The sequence below is a fragment of the Candoia aspera genome, chromosome 10 (genome assembly GCF_035149785.1).
Source record: "Candoia aspera isolate rCanAsp1 chromosome 10, rCanAsp1.hap2, whole genome shotgun sequence".
Lineage (NCBI taxonomy): Eukaryota > Metazoa > Chordata > Lepidosauria > Squamata > Boidae > Candoia > Candoia aspera.
Genome location: NC_086162.1, coordinates 3,255,864 through 3,278,052, shown reverse-complemented (window position 1 = coordinate 3,278,052; position 22,189 = coordinate 3,255,864). Strand labels below are relative to the sequence as shown.

General features: G+C 48.1%; 2 protein-coding genes across 2 annotated transcripts in view; both read right to left on the bottom strand.

The window, feature by feature from the left end:
- YARS1 (tyrosyl-tRNA synthetase 1) overlaps nucleotides 1-22,189 on the bottom strand; it is a 277,651-nt gene that overhangs the window by 228,313 nt on the left and 27,149 nt on the right. The window lies entirely within an intron of this gene.
- AK2 (adenylate kinase 2) lies at nucleotides 13,569-20,776 on the bottom strand. Its single transcript, XM_063311728.1, has 6 exons — nucleotides 20,641-20,776; nucleotides 18,753-18,878; nucleotides 16,829-16,939; nucleotides 16,463-16,557; nucleotides 15,882-15,954; nucleotides 13,569-13,932 (listed from the first exon to the last, which is right to left on the bottom strand). Exons 1-6 carry the CDS (start codon nucleotides 20,743-20,745, stop codon nucleotides 13,711-13,713), a joined length of 732 nt encoding a protein of 243 aa, XP_063167798.1. The 5' UTR covers nucleotides 20,746-20,776; the 3' UTR covers nucleotides 13,569-13,710.

Below are 22,189 nucleotides of genomic sequence, written 5' to 3'. Positions count from 1 at the left end.
CCTCACCCCCCTGCTCCACTGAGGACAGAATCCCATTTTAGAAATTAAATTTTAATTTCTGATTGTTCCCTCGGCACGCTCAGCAAAGCAATTTCCTGTTTCATCAAGAATGATTTGCAGTTAACAGCCTTTCTGTTCTGTGGGAAGAAGGGCACCACAGGCCTTTTGGGTTGCTACGGGCAACTGTAGAATTTTCACTTGAAACTAGCAAGAGCTGTAGATGTACATGGAGCGGGTGTGCAGGGGGACGTACTGGTCGATTGCAGCCATTCCTTGGAAGTTGGGTTGTGGAATGCATATTTTGTCATATGCAAGTCAACAGTTGGCCCATTCTTTAAAATTGAATGTCTAAAGAGCAGACTTCTAGTCCACGCAAAACTTGCTGAGACAAGGATGGCTGACGTGTTTCCTAACATTTCAGAAACTGGGCCCATTAAAAATTGCTCTTTTGAGCAGGAAAAATGTGTGAGATTGACGAATGAATATGTAAGCCCCTTCCCTCTCTCCCCAGGACATCACTGCCCCCAGGAATCGTAGATTTAGATGACAAGGTTGCTTCAAACTATTACAGGCTTCACACACCCGAAGCCTTTTCTCCAGTGCTTTGTGTGTGACTGTCCTTTCCACAGCAGTCCCAGAAATACCACTAAGCATGAGAGGCCTTATTTCTGGATGGGGGTATTAGATGTCCTAAAGCTGTTAGGAGAAAGCTCTCGTGTGCTGATACTTGTCAAGACTGTTATGGCCTTCAGGCATCTGTCTTAAAGACTATATAGCAAGCCTCAAAATAAATTAATTTCAGTTTTGCCCCCAAATCAACACCAGGTTCCAGGAAGCCTCAGGATGTCTCATTTAGCCTCAGAGCCCCAGGAACTTTAACAATTGAAGCAAGTCTCAGGTGGAAGGAAGGCAGGCAGCATCCTAGGAGCTGGGGTCACATATTATGCCAAGCCATGATATGGCTTGGTTTGTTTAGTGTGACATTTGAACCTAGTCACTGTGGTTTGTAAATCATGGTCTGTGGTTTAGTGTACTGTGCAAACCCAGCCAATTATAGTTTACTCAATTCATCCTAGTTAAACAAACCATAATTTAGCATAACACAAAACCAAACCCATACAGTCAGACCAAATTGTCCAGTTTGACTCCTTATGTAGGTTTGTTTGGTCAAGAAAGGGCAATGCAGATGTTGGTTCTTCAAACTTTACTCACCCACCTCCCAAGCTGGAAGCATTTGGCCTCATCTTGTGTTGCCAGGATCCCAAGTGGGTACTTAACTGCCAAACAATCAGAAATCCTTCAGCTTTGGGGAGGAGGTTCTGTTTGCTTATCTTTGTAATAGCAAACGTATTTGCTGCTTTAAAAATGATAAAGATGGCAGGAAATTGATTACCTTCTCTGCTTTTTGTGTGTGACTAAAAGCGTAACAGCAGCCTTGTGGGGTTAAAGCTACTGCAGGTCAGGATTTCCCTGAAGCTGAGAGAGGAGGTTATGACAGCCCTGTAGTGCTCCTGGCTGCTTCTGCTCTCACAGCGCACAAGGCTGGGCTGAGGAAATTGTATCTTCAACCCTGTAGTGGAACAAAGGGCCTTGCAGTGTAGTCCCTACTATAACCCTGCAGGGCCAAGGTGGGTTGGGGTTCTTCCTGTACCTCTCACCATGCAGCCCATCATTCCTTTCCATTCTTGTCTCCAGGCTGGCTGCACTTTAAGAGCTTAACGTGCACTTGCTACGGGTCTTTTTGCACTCAAACCTAAATTTTGCACAAGGCAATCTACAGTGGAATAATGTGCAACACATACAGGTCAGCAACACGAAGGGGCCACTGTAATGGCAACCAAGGTTGTGGCTGCATCGACAAAAGTATAGTTTCCAAACAGCATTCTACTTTCCTCTGCATTGGTCAAATATCCTCAGAAGGCGCCTAGTTCTGGACACTAGACTTTAAGAAGGGTTCGGACCTGCCAGAACAGGATGATGATCAAGGGCTAGAAACTAAATCCTACAAAGCGGGCCCAGAGGATATACTTGGTCTTGAAAATTGAGGGAAGACAAAGCCGACTTTTCGGATAGCTGAAACGACATTAAACGGAAGATCCAGACCTTCATTGTTACAGAGAAACAGGACGTAGAATTACCAACTCAAACTACAGGTAGAGAGATTCTGGTGGAATATTAAGAAAAACCACCCTGGCAGCGTGAGCAGTTTGGCAGTGGGACCAATGACCCGGAGAGGCAGGGGCCCCTCTTCACTGGACATGTTCAAGCAGAGGTTGAAAGAGAGTCCCTGCCCTGAGCAGGGGGTTGGACTTCACTGCCCCCCTCCAATTCTGAGATTCTCTGGTTCAGGCTGGTCAACAAAACACTGCAGTCTATGCCTGGAGGCGTTAGAGTCAGGCATGCGGAGTTGGGGAAGTTTAGTGCCTGGCAAGATTGCATGGAAATGCAGCAGGAGGCTGCTACTGATTCGGAGCCAACACAGGCCAACAACTCTCTCCCCTTCAAGGTCGGATTCTTGGATCTCAGCCCTCAATACAGGGACAAGATGGAGCGTGAGCAGAAAATGTCCCTGTGTAAGCGTACAGGTTCACAACCACAGAGCCAGTACTTTTTGGAAAAGAGAAACGAGGCAAGCTGGAGAACGTTCTCACTCGGGTAACTAGCAGCAGCTGCAGGCAGCCACCCGGCATTGCCAAAAGCCTCCCTTCACCCTGGATTGGCTTAAACCAAGATTGGCTTGCCAGAAGCCTGCCTTAGCCTCTAGACTAAGGAAAACACAGTGTTTTTGCAGCGTTGGAGCCATGGGGAAGATGATGTGTTCTTCCACCACTGTTCCCGATAGGGAATTTTAAAAAATTATTTTGAAACGTAAGGATTGGTTTTGTCCAGAGAGGTCTCCAAGGGGCGACCAAAGGGACTTGCTGGTGCCATTCTTTTGCTGCTGAGTCACGACTCTCCCCATTGGCAGAACCATGATGAAAGAATTAAGTCCGCCCTTGGAAGGCCATCATTCCCACCCCAAGGCCAAGGAAGTCCCTGGGAGACATAAGGCCATCTATTCTGCCTGTCATGCGTGGATGGGGAGGGCATCTTGGAGAGGCTAAAACAATGCATGTTTCTGCAAGAGGCAAAAATGAGTCAGCATGGGGCACTTAAGCTCTACAGTGCCTCTGGACTCTTCTCTAAGGGCCTTTCTATTCCATCCCATTAAAAAAATTAAAACAAGATTAATTAAGAAAATGCTGCTTCAGACTTATTTGCAGGAAGAGCTTCTGGAACTAATTTGCCTTCTGCGCAATGAGTGTTCATGGCTGGTCCTGCCTAAAGTGGCAGCCATTTTGCCACTAGCAGCCATTTTGTAAGTGAACCCTACCTGTGCGCCCTAAAATCCCAATGTGCTCCTCCTCAAAAAAAAAGCTGCCTATCCAATCTTCAACAAAGAAAAACAAAAAATTGCTTTTCCTCCTCTTTCCTGGCAAGAGGGAGGGAGAAAATTTGGAGATTCTTTAGCAAAGGGGCTGTGAGGATCTTACCTTGACTAAGTCATAATGAAACCTCATTGCATCAAAACAGTCCTCCCCTCCCTGATACCTCCTGATATCCTTTCCAAGAAAAGCATGAAGATTAGCGTATGGTGCTTGGTATAGGCCTTTTAAGGAGGAGGGCCTTGGAAATGGTCAATTCCCCAGGAAGTAAGGATTCAAGAATTGGGGATATGAGCAACCCCCTGCAAGCTGCTTGGTTATCAGCAGAGGGACTCATTGGTTTGCAGGGTCACAGAAAGAGTTTAACAAGGGAAACGAAGAAGACTCTGCCATAATGTATTTTTGGAAGATGTGGGTTGCAGATGGGAAATAGTTCAGGGGCTGGAATTCTTGTACCCCACCCCTTTTGTCTTAACAAATCTTGCTAAAGAGGCTCTCGGAGCATTGTAGTTGGAAAAGGAAATACTTTCAGATTGAGGGACTGGCAGGTGCCATCTTCCTGCCCCTGCCAAAACACCAACACCTGAGGGGAGAGATGGAGCTCTTTCAGCCATGCTGAATCGCACAGAATCCAAGTCCTACTCCTTGCTTGGTGCAGAAACCCAAATTAAAATATTTCTGACTGCTGGCGGTCAAATCTCTGTTGATTATGGATTCCAGCTGGCACTCCTGTAGGAAGTTCTTCAGGCCATTCAAAAGCATCTGCCTCCCTATTACTTAAGACCATTATAGGTAATCCATGTTTAACAACTGCCTTGTTTAGCGACTGTTTGCAGTTATGACAGTGATGAAAAAATAACTTTACAACCAATCCTCGCACTTATGACCTTCACAAGTCTGTAAAGCAAAGGAAAGCTGAAGTAAGACCATAAGTGCAGTCAGTTTCACTTAGCAACCGCTTTGCTTAATGACTGAATTGCCGGTTCCAATTGTGGTTGCTAAACAAGGACGACCGGGACTGTCACGCTCTGGGACAGAGCTTGACCTTCTGTGTGAGTTCCTTTCAGGTGTTGAGAGACAACTCTTACATTCTCCCTTGATCTTCTCATTTGTTTGAAAGGACTCCATTTCTGGAGCCTTATTTGTCCTCATGGCCAGTGCAGATAAAAATGAACAGTTATGTCCCACGATTTCAAAATTATACTTCTGTTGATGCAGCCTAAAATTGCTTTTGCAGCCACTTGACATAGCTGACTCATTCTCTGGAAAGATTACACAGAAACCCTTTACAAACAAGGCTACAGGAGGATTTGTAGGCAGAAAATATATTCAGGAAAGTGAGGTATGATAAGCAATAGACTACAAATAGGAAAGCACCAGGCACAGGTGTTTTCCTCCAGAAAAAAAATACCCACCAAACAGTGAAAGCTGCAAAAGCAGCAGCAGTTAAGGAACAACCCAGTGTCAACAGATATGGGACTATACTGCGTAGCCTCGAGACTGGAAGGTCTGCATAACGCTATAAAAAAGGGAGTTATAAAATAATGTGCAACTGGCAGAAGTATCGTACTAATTCCTTGCACAAACAATTTTTGGTCAAGATCTTACAAAGAGAATATGTGGAGAGAGAAGTAGCAAACGGACAGTCAGGCTTCAGAAAAGGCAGAGGGTTATGAGATCAGACAGTTATTTATTTATTTATTTTCTAGCCCGCCTTTATTGTTTTTGTAAATAATTCAAGGCAGGGAACATACCTAATACTCCCTCCTCCTCCTATTTTCCCCACAACAACAACCCTGTGAGGTGAGTTGGGCTGAGAGAGAAGGACTGGCCCAGGGTCACCCAGCCAGCTTTCCTGCCCAAGGCGGGACTAGAACTCTCATACCACGCCTGGTTGGCTCTGGGGCTGAGAGAGAGGGACTGGCCCAAGGGCACCCAGCCGGCTTTCCTGCCCAAGGCGGGACTAGAACTCTCATACCACGCCTGGTTGGCTCTGGGGCTGAGAGAGAGGGACTGGCCCAAGGGCACCCAGCCGGCTTTCGTGCCCAAGGCGGGACTAGAACTCTCATACCACGCCTGGTTGGCTCTGGGGCTGAGAGAGAGGGACTGGCCCAAGGGCACCCAGCCGGCTTTCCTGCCCAAGGCGGAACTAGAACTCACAGCCTCCTGGTTTCTAGCCCGGTGCCTTAACCACATTAGTTATGACAGCTAAGATGGATAATGGAGAGAGGAAGAGAACATACAGCAGTTTATTTTGCATCATTAACTAGAGCAAGGCCATTGGGTAAACCATGCCAGAATGCAGAGCATATGAAAGCCAACGGTCATGCCAGAACACCTGAGCATTCTTTGGTGGAATCTTTCCAACAAACAAGATGATACTGCACAAACTGAATTTGGAGAAGTAGAATGAGACAAGAATGTGTGTTGCTTTCATTTTTGTTTATTTATGCACAAATGTAGAACTGGAATTGATGACAGCTACAGTCAGCTGAGGGTTGAAACTAACAATTGATATGCAGACAATAGCACTTTGTTAGCCAGGAATACAGACAACTTAGAAGAACTTATTATGAAAGTAAAAATGGAAAGTGAAAAATCCTGATTAATGTTAACTATTAAGAAAATATCAACCATCATGCTTTGTGAACTATAATAGCAAATTAGTGAAAGTGGTAGATTGTTTTACGTCTTGGGCTTAAGAATACTTAAGATGGACAGCCAGCTGGAGAAGAGGAAGACGGCAATGAGAGACAAGACCACGAATGATAAAGACATTTCAATAACAAAGATCAGAACAGCTAAAGCAGTGTTTTTCCAGTGGTAAAGTTTGGCTGTGAAAGCTGGTCATTGAGAGAGCAAGCAGAAGTAGATGTAAATGATTACTAACAGCAACTGCAGACAGACCCAATCAATCTTGGGCCAAATAAAGGCTGACCAATTTCTTGAGGTGAAGATCAGCAAGCAAAACCCACAAACTCTGGACATTTATTATTTATTACTCAAATTTAGCCACCACCCATCTCCCCCAGAAGAGGGACTCTGGGCATGTGACGTGAAATGAATATGCTTGGCAAGGTTGAAAAGTACAAGGGGAGAACACAACTGATGTTGATGGATGGGATCAAAGACATTATTAGAATCATCTTGGAAGAGCTATCAGTTACGACTGTTCTTTCTCTCATTGCCGTCTTCCTCTTCTCCAGCTGGCTGTCCATCTTAAGTATTCTTAAGCCCAAGACGTAAAACAATCTACCACTTTCATGCCCAGCTCTATGGCACCAATCCCAAGGTTTTTTTCACAAACATTGGCAAGTCAGATATCCCCATCCTATATTTTGCATTTGTTTCTTGAACAAAGAACTTTGGATTTGCCTCCACTAAAGTTCATTGTGTTATTTTAAGTTATTTCTCTAACCTATCAAGATGGTTTTGAATTTTGTCTCCCTGTCTATTACCCGTCCCACCCAGTTTGGTGCCATGTGCATATCCAATAAACATTTCCTCCATCACTTCATCCAAGTTACTAATAACTTTGCGGGGAGATGGGCAGTAATAGAAATGTGAATAATAAATAAATATAATAAAAATGTTGAAAAGCAAAGGGCCTAGGACTGAACCTTGTGACATCCCATTCAATATTGTATTAAGTTTCACGGGGAGGTTGATCGATTGCTTCTTATGTACACTTTTGAGGGCTGAGTACAATTTTGCTTCAGGTCTGTATCTATTTAACAAGCATATCACCCAATTCACCCTTAACTAGCCTGGTAATCAGAATGTCCCCTCCACAAAGGGTAGAATTTTGCAATGCTGGAAGAGCGAGGACAGATAGGGAGGTCTAGTTAACAGGCAACTCAGATAACACCTAGACTTTTCCTTAACCTGGTGCCTTCCAGGCTGTTGGACTATTCTCTGCTGGTATGGCCCAAGCTGAGGATGGGGGAAGCTGTAAATTCAGGGAAGAAGGGCATCCACCCTGCCAAGTTGGAAAGACTGTGGAGGGTTTTCCTTACCTGCCTAGTCACCTACAGTACCTCTTGGCTGCCTCCTTGCTTTTCTCAAGAGCAATCCCTTCCCCCCAGCCCCTCCTGCTACTCAGCCTCCTCAGCCAATGGTACCCTCCCCATCACGCTGCTGTTCCAGTCCTGCTGCATGTTTGCCATTTCCCATGGAAACAGTTGCTATGGTGGCGCAAGGGGGGAATTCCATCTTCTGGTCCTTCTTACCTCAGCATCACCACCACCTCTCGCAACTGCAGCTCGTGAGTGCCTTACAGCCTGCACAAAAGGACTCACAATGGGTGGTTATGCTTTGCCACCCTACTCTACCAAACCCCAGTCCTGGCTACTGGAAAGAAGAGAGGGGATCCATCAGCCAGAGCCATGTCAATACACTCTTTCTCTGAGGTTGTAAGGGCTACCCAAATTGTACACCAGCAGGGAATTGGGCTGTGCTTACAGCTGCAGGAGTATAGACGAAATAGGTTTTTCTGCCACATGAGAAAGGCAAGACACCACAGAGAGAAACCAGGCTAGGAATGGCACAACCTTTCTCTTCTCTGGTTTGCCGGGAAAGCATCCAGTAAATATTTACTTACTTAATTTGATTTCTATAGCTGCCCATCTCAGCAAGTGACAGAACGATGCTGAACAGAGTGGGAAAAGGGAAGCTAAGGGCTGCTGCTCTACCTCTAACGGTGGGTTCTCCATCATCCCCTTCAGCACAAGAGTGCTTGGTCACAGATGTGCTGGAGGGAGGTGTTTTGGGGGAGACGGGACAAAAAGAAGGCAGAAAAGGTCAAAGGGACAGGATTCTCCCAGTCTCTTGCATTTGCTGTTCACACCTTCCTTGGACCTGGTGGTCCTCTGATGGGCAGGACTACAATGACCAAGGGCTAGCTAGGTAACCTGGGAGTTGTAATCCCATACATCTACAGAGCACTAGATTGGGGAAGGCTTGCTACAACCATTAGGACACTCTGCACATCTTGCTGTAGTTCTCTTTCTAGCAGGCCCTCTGAGATGGAGGTGGCTTCTCTCTCAATCAGCAACTGTATCTCCAAGACAAAGCTTGAAGCCAGCGTTTTCCGTTTCACAGCGTTACCCATGAGGACTCCACTCAACAGAATAATACAAGACAGGGGAGAGGAAATTGATTTTTGATAGACTTTTCCAGCATCCAGGAGCAGCAGTTTCCAACTTTCGGATGTTGCAACGAAGGAAGTATTCTGCGTTTGCTTACAGGTGCTTCCAATGCATGCCGTAAAATCACTGCACCCTCAAAACCACCTCTGGGATTTAAGCAAAGCAGAAGTTGTAATAAATTTTTGACGGACAGCATACTGATGAATCATGAGTCAAGCAACTGGGAACTTTTCTCTCTTGGTGAGAGTCATAATCAAGTGTCTTGGAATTAGTTTTTCATCCGTAAATTAGACTTCCTGCTTAAAATATTATCCCTTTCTGCCTAAGGTTATCCCCATCTTCCATGCTGCATATAAAATTGTGTGTTGCCTCTCCAAGTTCTTTCTTTGAGAGCTCACAGGCACGAGGGTTTACCTCTTCTGTACAAAAGCTAGGATTTCACAGAAACGAGACCCTTTGCAAAGAAAAGTATCGCCATATCCCTTCTAGATGTTTTTCTCTGCACCCTTCTTCTCCCCGCCACCCCCCACCCTGGCATCACTCCCTTCTGCCCCAGAAGCCCTGGGGTAAAATCAAGGCACCAAATGGCTCAGGTACAATGTTGACAGCCACTTTATTGATGCTGCAGGGCAGCCCTTGGAGAAGGGAAAACAAACGGAAATTGCAATCTCCTCCTTTGGGGGGCAGGATGAGACAGAAAGGGGGCCCCTGGCTCTGTGCTTTCAATATTCGAGGGAATAAGGGTCAGTGAAATGCAAAAATAAAAAAGCGCTGTCCCCAGAAGGGCGAAGGCTTCAGGTGCCTGTGGTCAAAAACTCCGAGCAGGAGGGGGATGTTCCCTGCCACGCCTGCATCTTGATAGCCAAGTCATACTTTTCCTCAGTGGCTACGAGAAGCCCATTTTAGCTCCCAAAACATCCAGGATGTGAATCGCTGGCCTCGCAGAGTTCAAACCCACCCGAGAAGCGCCACTGTTCTGGACTCGCCCATCGGAAGCCTTTGCACAGCAGGGGCCAAGAGACCCTCCCGCCCAAGGTGTCTCCAGCCCAGGGAGAGGCCACCTGGGGGGGGGGGCAAAGGGTGAATCCAGAGTTGGGGGCTGTGCTTTATGGGAGCCTTGAACACACGTGGGGAACTGAATCTTCCTAAAACCTGGAAATGATCAGGAGAAGCACCGGCAGCCAAGCTTGGTTTGTTCTGCTTTGCTGAACGTTAAAAATTCCCCGCTTGACACATTACAAACAACTGAATCTTTCTTTCGCAACAAAGCACCCCACCCCTCAAGCCTGCTGCAACGCTTTATTCTTATCTTCCTTCCCAGGTACTGATTTGCCTTTCTTGAAAACAGGATTTCCCCTTTAGTGCAGTTCTGGAGAGAAACCCCAACTTCCTGCGAAGTTTCCTTCCCTTTTTGATCTGGCCTTCCCTCCCACCCCCGTTCTTTGTCCCGAGAGCAAAGCCCGGGGGCGGGGGAGGCAGTCGCTGAACATGAGGTGCTCGATGCTGTCATGGGCTGCCTGCCGTCTGGAATCATGCAGCTGAAATACAGATATAAAGAAGAGAAATGATTCTTAAAAACTCGTAAGGGATCATACTTTATGGCAGACAGACAGCAGAGACATGCAGCTGAGAAGCAAAGCAGGTGCTTGGATGGCTCTGTTGTTCAACAGCAATTACGCTCTACCTTTCGCTGCATTTCATCCCAGGGCGGCTCGTAATGTACACGAAGGCAACTCGCAGCAAGGATGTCGGTTGTACGAGGAAAGTCACTAACCTGCCATTTGGCTAAGTGGCCCTGGGCTTGACCGAGAAGGGAAGCTCCCTCTTCCCCATTAGATTAAAGCTAGTCCTCACTTAACAACCATTCGTTTAGTGATAGCTTGGACTTGTGACAGTGCTGAAAAAATCGACTTACGACTGGTCCTCACACTTACAACTGTTGCATCACCCCTGCAGTCACGTGATCACGATTTGGGCGCTTGACAACCGGTTCACATTTATGACTGTCACAGTGTCATGTGGTCACGTGATCACACTTTTTGACCTTCCCGGCTGGCTTCTGGCAAGCAAAATCAATGGGGAACTGCGTGATTCGCTTAACAGCCACTAGGTTTGCTTAATGCCCACAGTGATTCACTTAACAACCACCTAAAAAAAGGCTGTAAAATCAGACCAGATTCGCTTAATGACCACTTCGCTTAGCAACCAAAATTCTGGTCCCAATTGTGGTCGTTAAGGGAGGACTACTAGTACAGCACAGCCTTTACTTTGCAAAAAGGGGGTTATGCTCAACAGACAGCTCAGAAGCCTGGCCATGAGGGCAACAATAGCCATTTTCTCTAACCTAACACACCTTCCAACATGCTGAGACTGCAACTCCCAGAATTCCCAGTGGGACCAAAGCCACCTGGGAGCCTGGAGTCTCAACACCTCTGGAGGGAGCCAAGTTGGGGAAAGTTGCTCTTGCAAGCCCCGTTTCTTGCACCGGCCTCCTTGCAAGATGCGCTGCCGGTACTCCTGGAGACAAAGCCGTTCGGGGGCAGAGAGACTAAGGCGAGGACTTGCAGCGGCGCGCAGATGTCCTTTGGCTCGTGGCGTCATGTTGACTTCCTCGAGGGAGGAGTTCCTGGGGGGTGGGGGGAACCTTTCCCAACCAGACAGACATCCTAGTTTAAAGAGGACTGTCTTGCCAACAAACCTGCCAAAGGGGGACCTCGATCGCTTCCCAAACTAGGAGAGCGTTCTTTCTCAAATCCTGAAGGTTGCTTACTCACCTAACAAGGAAACGTTCTTGAAAAGCATTGAGAGAAGTAAAGTAAAATTGGGAGCAGATACTTGATTATCTGAGTCAGCTGACTTTGGCCCCCAAATCACATTCTTCTTGAACCCTTGTCAGGGAGGGAGTAGCTGCCAGTCAGCTATTCTGCAAGCTGAAACCCCTAAGGTCCACAAGGTAATTTTACAGATTTATCGGATCAATTTATATGGCCATCTGACTCACACTTGCAACTTCAGTTTTGAGTCAGGACAATCACCAATGCAAACAGGCACCATGTTGCCAAGAGAACAAGTAATAACGAACCCTGGGGGTGGTTAGCACCCTAAAGACGCTCCCTGGAAATTAAATTAAGAACTTTTTACTAACTCCCTCTTGGAACACATTATCAAGAAGATTGTTTTTATTATATTGTTTTATTGTATTTTAACTAATATTTTATTCCTATTTTAGGTAAATTGCCCAGAGTCGCTCTCTGGGTGAGATGGGCAGTGAATAAATTTGATTAGATAGATAGATAGATAGATAGATAGATAGATAGATAGATGATAGATAGATAGATAGATAGATAGATAGATAGATAGATAGAGATAGATTTCTGCCGGAAATGTTAATTCACTGCCCTCCTTTCTTTTAAAGGCTGCAAAACACCCTGTGGCCTATTACGTTTCTGGCACGGCATTTCCTCACCCAGCACAAGATGACGGTAGCTGCTGAGAATTCTTCAACGGGAGACGGCCGCTCTTTGAGAAGGACAGAAACAGAAATCACGGGAGGAAAAAGGAGAGGACGAGGACACAGGTCAGCCGAGAGAGAAATGCCACCTCTCCTTCTCACGCCTACCACAACCTGGCTGCCCTCTGACCCACAAGTACACCCGAATGGCCAGCTGGCCCTTCTACTGGCCACCTCAGGCAGCATTCCTGTCTTTGCTGCATGTCTGAAGCTGCAAGGAAGTTGTGGGAACGTCACGCCAAACCAGCCCAAGCAGAGCCCAAGAGGGATGCGGAGTTCGGGTACCCCCTCCCTCCTGCTGCCGCCGCCAGCTTGGCCCTGAGAAACTGAGCACGTCTCAAGGCCACAGAGAATAGAGGGGAGGCAGACGGTGTCGGCTGCCTCAAGGGCAGCTGGAGCCTTATCTTGGGGGCTCTTAGCCAAAAATCCCAGGAGGCAAAAACAGGAAACGGGGAAAGGGTCTGTTCGTCCCGCCCACGAAAGGCGCAGGCAGATGGCCTGCCAGCAACCGTTCCATTTCAGGGGCAAAGCTCAGCACGCCAGGATACGGAACCAGAGGCTCAGCACTGACCCAGGCCCAAGCAAAGGGGCTCAGAAGCAGGAAGAGCGCATAGCTCTGCAGCTTTGGCCCCCACGGCACGGCCACGTGGCCACAACGCGGCTTAGAAATCCCAAGCCAGCTTTCTCACACTGCTGAGGTGATGACAACAAAGGGAGCACACTGGAACTTCCAGACCGGTCAAGATTCTTCTTCACTGGAATTCCACACGAAGAAAAGCTGAATTTTCCCCCCTAAAGAAACTGTACCGTCTGGGCGGTTTTGCACCAACTTCCCCATTTTACTTAACGTGAACTTAATTTGATTGTGTGGAACACAGAAAAAACCACTCTCCAGCCCCTTGGAAATTTTACTGCCCAACTCCCAGCCACCTCTTCTAAAGAACCCTAATTACTTGAAGTTTTGTTTTTTAAAAAATGGAATAAAGCAGACACTGAATTCTGTGCTGCCTACAAAAGCTTCTTCTTTCATCACCAGCTTATGGAAGTATGGGACGAATGCTGCCCCAGAGACATCCCATGCCGTGCCAGTTAGTTCCACTTGCCCGGAGCAGGAAAGGAGAAGAATAAACAACCCAAACCTCCATAGTTCCCGCAAGTGAACACCTCTGTGCTGCTGCACCCTCCCCCTTAAGCTGACACGGCATTCCATTGTCTGCAGCTACAGAGGCAAGGCTTAGGCCAGCCACTTTCCTTCCTGCTGCTATTCAGGTGGGACCTTCAGCACTCCTGTAAAGGTTGATCCGTAGGTGGAAGAGCAAAAATTGCGCCATTTCCTGATTTAACCAATTCTAACGGACCTTTCCCTTGCTGAATAGGTTTCCAGGCTCCAGAGAAGGCCCCAGAGTGTGCTGCGCCCCCTGCTGGCCAGCTGCACACACAGCCCTAGAGTACCCGCACATTAAAAAAAGAAGTAAACCTTACAAATGAGGAGTCACACGTTTGTTTAATGGACTGCTGGTACAGCCTTTCTCCACAGTCGTTTTGCACCCACTCCTACAGCATTCTTTCCTGCTGACCCCAGAAGACAGGAAAGGAGAAGGGAGTGCCAGAAAGGAAGAGAAGAGCCTTAAATGAACATAACCAGGTCTTTACTTGTTGCTTTTGAGAAAGCTGCCAGGATGCTGGCAAAAACCACATCTGGAGACTGGGAAGCATCAATTGCTGTATGGATGCCACGCTGGGAGTAGTAGTCCACCAGAGGTGTAGTCTGGGTGTGATAAGCCTTCAGCCGTGTTTTCAGCGCTGCTTCGTTGTCATCTGACCGGCGGATCAGAGATTCCCCTGTGACCTGGCAAGAGCAGCAGTGCGTCAACGAGGACACCATCCAAAGGCCGCCCCCCCGTTCAGGATTCCTGAGCTGGAAAACCCTGGCACCCAACCCTTAAGGCGCATGGATGCCAGAGCTACCCCAGGCAGCTGAAGGCATAAAGTTCCACTGATCTGTTGCTGAGGCAATGAGACGACAATTCCCGACGGCTCAGTCCCTCTCTTCAGCCAACAGAGCATGAAGCAACTGCTTTGGGTCAGTGACTTGGCCTGGCACTGAACAGGGCAACCCTTACCTGCTACTGTACCTGTTTGACCCACTGACTGGAGCCATTCGCCTTCCAGTTGGCCACCCTGTATGCCAAGGGTCTTCAAGGCAGGGCACAGTGAGGCGGCTGGCCAATGCCCGCATGGGCAACCACCGGGGCCCTCTCCCAATGCCCAGCTGGAAAAGACTCCTCAGAGTAATGCAACAAAGGCAGCCAGCTGAAGGGTAATTGGCGATAACTGTTCATGGGCAGGTCTACCTCTGGTGAAGGCAGAAGACATGACACAGGAGAGTCCTAAGGAGTGCAGGGCGAGGAGAACTTGGAGAGCAGCAAGAAATTCTTTCCTGCTGCAACCTGCAGCGGGGTGGGGGTGGGGACTTGTGTGGTGCTGTGGGCCTTCCTCTCACAACACCAGCAAGCAAAGGATTCTGTGACGTGTGCAAAATTTTTACTTTGCCCAAAATACAGTTCAGATAAACCTGCACCAAAATTCTGCAATCTGTGTCAAATTACAACAGTCACATACATCAATTACTTCTTCCTTTGCGGAATTAAATGCGAAGTTTTGAATATTTACCCTGACATTGCTAATCATCAGTAGGGATCAGACGGTAATGAGAAACATACCCTAGACCAGGGTTTCTCAGCCAGGGTTCCATGGCACCCTAGGGTTCTGCGAGAGGTCACCAGGGGTTCCCTGGGAGATCACGATTTATTTAAAACATTTCAAATTCGGGCAACTTCACATTAAAGAGGTAAGTTTAATTCCTTACTTTTGGTTTAAAAACACTGTTAACGCATATATACAGGCCTACCCATGAAACGAATATAATAATTTTGTAACTTCTGGCCTATATTTGAGCCTGAATGTACAGGGGTTCCCCAGGCCTGAGAAGTATTTCAAAGGTTCCTCCAGGGTCAAAAGGTAAGAAAGGCTGCCCTAGATATTGAAATTTACATTGCCATTCTCCACAGGACTTGAGTCGTAATTTCCACAATCCCAACGTCATAGCCTATGCATTTTCAAGGATTTCTTCAAAACTATACACGGAATATTCAGCTACTTTGTTTGCTTTCCTCTCCATAGCAAGGAAACCACCATGGCTAATGTGACTCCAAGATTTCCTTTGCCACTGACCATTGTCCCAGTTTGGAAAGCACAATCTGTGCTAATCAATGCTACTCCACAAGTCATCCAAATTCTAGCATCTAACAATACTATTCAAAGCTCCCTGCAAGAACTACATCATCTCGAGGGTACTGCTGTCCAGTGGCTAAATGATCTAGATATCGGGCCATGGGCTTAGTTACTTTAGTAAGTGCTCATACGTAACTTAATTTATTCATTATTTTATTCATGCATTGTGTGTTTTTAAAATAATTTATTGTCCAAATGTCCTATATTTTATACACTTCTATATATTGTTTTTGTGATCTTTATGCAACAATGCTGCATTCTGCTATGCCATACTAAATAAATACATACATACATACATACTATTCAAAACCTATCAGGCAGTGAGAATTCCACTTCAGTTTTGAATGATTCATTCAAAGAAACCAAGATGGAAAACTTAAGCAAAACAGCTAGAAGCAAACACAAAATTTAGTTTTAGAAGCCCACCATCGCCCAAAGACATCATAAAGCTTTAGACCAACTAAAAGCATCTCAGTACAAACCCCCAAAGGGAAAGACACGTACATCATCCTTCATATGGACCTTGGGAGGGTTGAATTCCTCATGGTATGAGCGGCCACTTCCTGGGTGGATTAGCCTGGAAGAGGACACAGGAAAACCTCAGCCTTATCAGCCCATAATCTGTGGCATCCAAATGGGGTACAGCTAGTCTATAGGCACCAAACTTTAGAAACTTTGTGGATCTGCAACAGTTATGAAGGAAGCTATTTCAGAAATTAAAATGAAATAGAAGGGTAGGAAGAGGGAATATTTTGGGAACGTCTCTTACTGCAGCACTGGTGAAATCAAGGGAGTGATGCGAGGCCACTGAGAACGGGAGTTTTGTTTTTTACTTTTAGCACATACGCGCACACACACACAGAGGCCTTTGCAGCATAACTCCAGGCTTCCATATGTAGGGTCCCAGGTATTTCCCGTTCAGGCACTGGCCACGTCCTGCTGATCTACTCACCTTGTGCTATGAAATACGCTTCTAACTAAGTGGGCAAATCTAACTTCACTTTACAAGGAGCTTCCATGCGCAGCCCTTGGCTTTCTTGGATGGCTGAGAACAGCAAAATTCCCCCAAGGAAAATGACAGTTACCGTCCAGTGATTCTTCGGATGAGTAAGGAGTCCACGATGCTGAATTCGATGACTGAATCTAGTTTCTCTTTCCTCTTTACCATGAGCTCATCCAGCTGTAAAATTGTGAAAAGAAGGATGCCCATTGAGTGAATCCACACTGGAGCTAATGAATCTCTTCTGGACCAAGGCAGACACATGCAGCCAGCGAACGTGGGGTCAAAGCCAGAGCGCAGTCCCTTCTTTGAACTTCCCACTGGACTAATGCCCCCTCCCAGGATATGCCTCCCCGTGTCCCAGTAGCATTTGCAACACACAGGACCTCCACTGTGCGGGGGAGGGGGGAGACAGGGCACGAGTTATCTCCAACCCAAGGAGAGAACTTACCATCTCTGCTTGTCGCACAGTACGAGGGAACCCATCCAAGAGGAAGCCATTTTTGCAGAGGGGTGTCTCCAGGTTTTTCTCAATCAGCTCCATCACCATCTCATCACTCACCTTGCAAGAGAGGAAGAGGAACCAATTTGGTACAGCAACCACCGGATCCACTCCAGCCCACTAGAAAATTGTGCTCGTGGGGTGATCTGGCCTCCCAGCCAGCACTGGCCTTTGTAGCCAGATTCTGTTCTCCACCAATGGCTTTTACAAAGACATCAAATGTCAAGCTTCAACTCACTTGTATTTTTGACTGAGGTACACCTACATGGGCTGTACGTGTGCATTTCTATTCTGGACTTCAACACTGAATAAACTGCCATTATTTCCCACCCCATGAACTGAGTCAATGAAGAAATCGCCACATTATCTAGGAAAGGGGCTCCAGGGCCTCGCCTTCTTAAATGTCCCCCAATTCAGCCCCACCTCAGAAGCTTTCCAGGAGGACGGAGAGGCAGCTTCACTCCCCGGTGCTTGCGAAGATTCCCAACCTTGATCTAGACCATCCAGCCACAACTGCAACACTTCTAGGCTTTCTAATGTTGATATAAAGACAGTTCCGAATGAAGGCTGTAAGTAAGGATTAGCCGTTACAGGCTCCCCGCAAAACTCTGTAAGAAGTATTGTGTGGAGGCCCCCAAGAGAAAGAAGCAAAATGCCAGATTTAAAAGCAAGAAATATTTATGAGAAAGCAGATGTGGGGAAGCAGATCTCTCTTCCACTGATTTTCCCTACGGTTCAACACCATTTGCCTTTACAGGTAGTCCTCATTTAGCAACCACTCATTCAGCGACCGTTTGAAATTATGACAACATTGAATGAGACTTATGACCAGTCCTCGTAGTTGTGGCCATTGCAGTGTCCCCAGTCACGTGATCATGACCTGGGTGCTTGGCAACTGGCTTGCACTTGCAACAGCTGCAGCATCCTGCAGTCACGTGATCACCGTCTGCAACCTTCACTGCTGGCTTCCAACAAGCGAAGTCAATGGGGAAGTCGGCAGGAGGTCGCAAATGGCAATCGCGTGACATAGTGCCTAATTATGTCAGCTGGAACTGCCACAATTGCTGTCAGCGCAGTCATGTGACATCGTGCTTTGCTTAGCGACAGAGTTGCTAGTCCAACTTATTGTCATTAAGCAAAGACGACCTGTATTGCAGTTCTCTGGGAATCTAAGCTCCAAATGTGGAAGGAAACGTACTAAATAACATTGCATCTCCAGAGCCAGGAAGGCTAAAAATAACAATAAAATAAATCACCCTTCCCTAAATATGGAAAGGCAGTATAATTAGGACATCAAGTCCCACTCCATTTTGTTAATCAAATTTTATGATCAGAGTGGTGAACTGGATCCTCTCCAGAAAAGGGCCACAACTGATTTACAACGACCTTGCTCAACCTGCCTGTTTGGTCACAGATTTCTGATGCTTAAGCCTTTAATTCAAAGAGCGAAGGATACCACTAAGAATAGTGCAAGCCAGCATCACACCCCACCCCACCCCACCCCCACCACTTCCCAGGGTGCTATCAGCCACCAAGCTGGCTGGACATGATGGGACTCTAGTCCATTTAGAGGTGTCTATGGAAGCCATGGTGTTACGTGCAGCATGATGTCACTGTGCAAACAATGAGAATGTGGATGAAAATGACATAATTGATTTCACCTGCACAATGAGGTCATGATGCGTGTGACATCACTCCTCCCTGCCTGCAAGACCCTGTAAGTCTGTTATTTGGGGAACAGCAGGATGGGAGAGGCTGGGATAAGCCAACTTCTGGGAGTCTCAACACTCAATTGACAGAGGGTTCTTCTGAACTTTAGCTTCTTAGAAGGCCCAGCCCAAAAACTAACTCAGAGAGAAGTGTTCTCACCCACCAGCTTCCCAGCATCCATTGTCTCCTTCAGCCTTTTCCCCAGTTCTGAGCCAGAAGCCACCATCGCCCTCAACATGTCTCCTGTGGCCAGGTGGCACACACAGTAGGTTTCAGCGAGCCGGGGAGCCTGGGCGAAAGAGAACAAAGAGTCAGAGGTGCCTGTGATGGTTATACACTTCCATTTTCCTTTAGTGTTTGTTGCAAATGGAGCCGGAAATTGTGGAATTCTAAAGAACATGGCTTCTTGGTTTAACGAGAGGAAATACAGACCAATTCCTTTTGCATCTTAACCATGTATCTTAAAAAAAGAAAATACTAAGGAATATTTCATGATCCCTTCTCTACTAAAGATTTCCATTTTTATGGGCTATCACGGTGTCTAAGGACAATCCTTTGAGAAAATGAATATCAAAGAAAATATAAAAAATTCCCTTCACCAGTCAGCTAGAAGTTTCAGTAACAACCTGCTCCCCACAGCATTCTATCAGAAGCCTCCAAAAGGACGAATTTACCCTCCCCTACCTGGTTTCTGGTACACCCCCCCCCATACCTGAAGGCCAAGAGAAGAGAATCCAGATACTCTGCTTCCTTGTTTGCACCTTGTCCAAGAGAGGACACCAGATGTGGGATCCCACAGCCCCTGACGCTGGGCTGGGGCAGAACAATCTGTCTGGAAGCCTGATGGCCAGAGGCCAAAGCTGCAAGTCTCTGAGTGGGTCCGGTTTGTGCATCTTTGCAGCACACCAGCCGTGCCCCCAAGGAACCGTGCCCGAGTTTCGAGAATACTGTCGAGGGCAGACTCTGAAGAGATCTTGCTGAGACAGGCAAAAGAAGCCTGTTTTGCAAGAAATCCTTTCAGACACACTGGGCTGCCCTGCCTAACAGTGCAAAGCGCAAGAGCTTCACTTGGAAGGAAGCCTGGGGGGAAGAGCAGGGCACAGCACAGGGGGCCTGTTACAAGATGGTGTTGCCTTGGAAACTTGAGCCTCAGGGCTACTGCTTCTAGATGCTGCAACCCTCGGGGCTGACTCCTCTCTCCGGGGAGAAACCATCCTTTGGAAGAAGATGATACTTTTGTTCCGTTTTTTTAAATAAGGCGCTGCACACTCACTCTCCCTACTCCTGTCATGGTCTACACCAGTGCTTTTCAAACTTGGCCACTTGAAGGTGGGTGGACTTCAACTCCCAGAGCATGGCTTGGCTGGGGAACTCTGGGAGTTGAAGTCCACCCACCTTCAAGTGGCCAAGTTTGAAAAGCACGATCTAGGCCCAGAGTCTCCCCGCTCTCCCAGCCGCAGCTTTCTTAATCGCAGCGGTGGAGTTTTATTAAGCAACGCCTCGTGCAGAGCGCTGCATTTCTTAACGCCCTCCGTTTCTGCACAGAAACCTGAGCGCCAGCCAACGGACTCCGGGCTTGCTTCCGAGACCCACCGGCTGGGCCACGGGGGCGGGAAGCGGGGTGCTCTTACGAGGCGGGCCTGCTGCCCTCCCTGGAAATGGGCCGCGGGGGCGTCGAGCCGACGCGCTCCTGGCCTCTTCCCAAGCAGGGGATCGGCTCACCCCCAGGCCCCAGCGGGCCCTCCCTCCCCCCTGCCCCCTGCCCCCCGCCCCCCAAACACGGACTGGGGAGCCCACCGAGGGTGGTGCTGCAGGCGGGTCTCTGCCAACTTGGGCCAGGGGCCCCGCCGGGCCCCGCGACCCGGGCCCACATGGCTCCTCCGGGGGCAGCCGGGCTCCTTCCTGGGCCCACTACAGCCGGGGGCGATGGGAGCTGGAGTCCACCGTTCTCGGGCGGCCGGGGGCGATGGGAGCTGGAGTCCAGCCGAGGGGCTGCGGGTGCCTCACCCCGAGTGGGTCGGAGTGAACGGAGATCGCCTGAGCCCTCTCACCTGAGTGCCCTTCCCCGCGCCGGGCGGCCCCAGAAGCACGGCCCGGACGCCCTTCCGGACCCCGCGCCCCAGCGTGCCCTGCCCGCCTTCCGCGCTCGGAGCCATCACGGCGCTCACCGGCACCTCCCGCGCCTCCCGACCTGGGCAGCCACGCGCGGAAGGCCTGCCCTCCGCGCCTGGCCATTGGCGGCGGCGGCCGCCCCTCCGGCAGCGGATGTGGTTCTCGCCCAATCGCCTTACAATGGCGGCGGGATTTTGCCTCTGATTGGGCGTCGTGTCCTCGAAAGGAGGCGGGATGGGAGAACTGCGCCTGCGCGCTCTCTGCTCGCTGGGTGCTGGAGGGGCGTCCTTACCTGGGCTGCGCAGCCGCTGATTGGAGCACGTATATATATATATATATATATATATATATATGCAAATGTGTTTCCCTGAGAATGGGTGTTGTATAAAAAAATTGTGCGGCCGGCGCCTCGTGGTTGGAAGTGGCTCTCGCGTGTTCCCTCCGGCCGATTAAACTGGTTGGGGAACCGATTAAGATTAATCTGCAACTAAGAGGCATGGCTGGCTGGGGAATTCTGGGAGTTGAAGTCCACACACCTTAAAGTTGCCAAGTCTGAGAAACACTGTTCTATATACTGTGTTGAATTCCTTTACCAGAGCCTGATGGACCTTTTCCTGGTGCCCTTCGCCTTAGGTGCGAGTGACTCACCGCAGCATGCTTCACTGAGGCCAGTAAGCTGATCCTTTGGACCCTCTCCAGTTCTTGGCTCTCTCGCCGGAGGTTTTTCCACCCCAAGGGACATTTTAACTCCGGTTTTCACTGCTTTCTATTTACTGCATTTTAAAAGGAATATTGATCTGTCAATATCCATAGTGCAATGATTGCTGCTTTGGAATAAGAGTCTTTTTCACCCACCCCAACCCTCTTTTTTCAAACTCGGCTCTTCAACAGCAGTTCTCTAGCAGCCGGATCTGGTTGCATAGGTCCACCTGGTGGCAGTCGAGAGGTGGGAAAATCTGGTGCCGTCTAGGGATCAGACCAAAAAGTAAGGAAAATGTTGATTGGAAGGAGCACTTGGAGAGCACAGGGTTGCCCCAACGTATGTTCTGAAAGGGGGTGGGCTTGGTGACATCGGTCCAGACTGGAAGTTTACCCAAGAAAACCCCATTCCCTGACTGTACAGCAGTGTTTCTCAACCGTGGCAACTTTAAGGTGTGTGGACTTCAACTCCCAGAATTCCCCTGCCAGCAGAGCTGGCTAGGGAATTCTGGGAGTTGAAGTCCACCCACCTTAAAGTTGCTGAGATTGCAGAACACTGGCCTAAGCTACACCATGTTAAATGACAAGTGGCATCTTTCAGTCCTTGGTCTAATTTCCCTGCCCTTCTCATTAAGGCAGGGTGTGAAAATAGTCAGCTATTTTAAACAAGCTAATGGGAACAGAAAGCCTGTCAAGGCTTTGAAAATGATCAGTCTGAGTATTATTTATTTATGTAGATTATTTTTATTATCATCATCCCCATTCCTAATCTGACCAATAACTGACAGA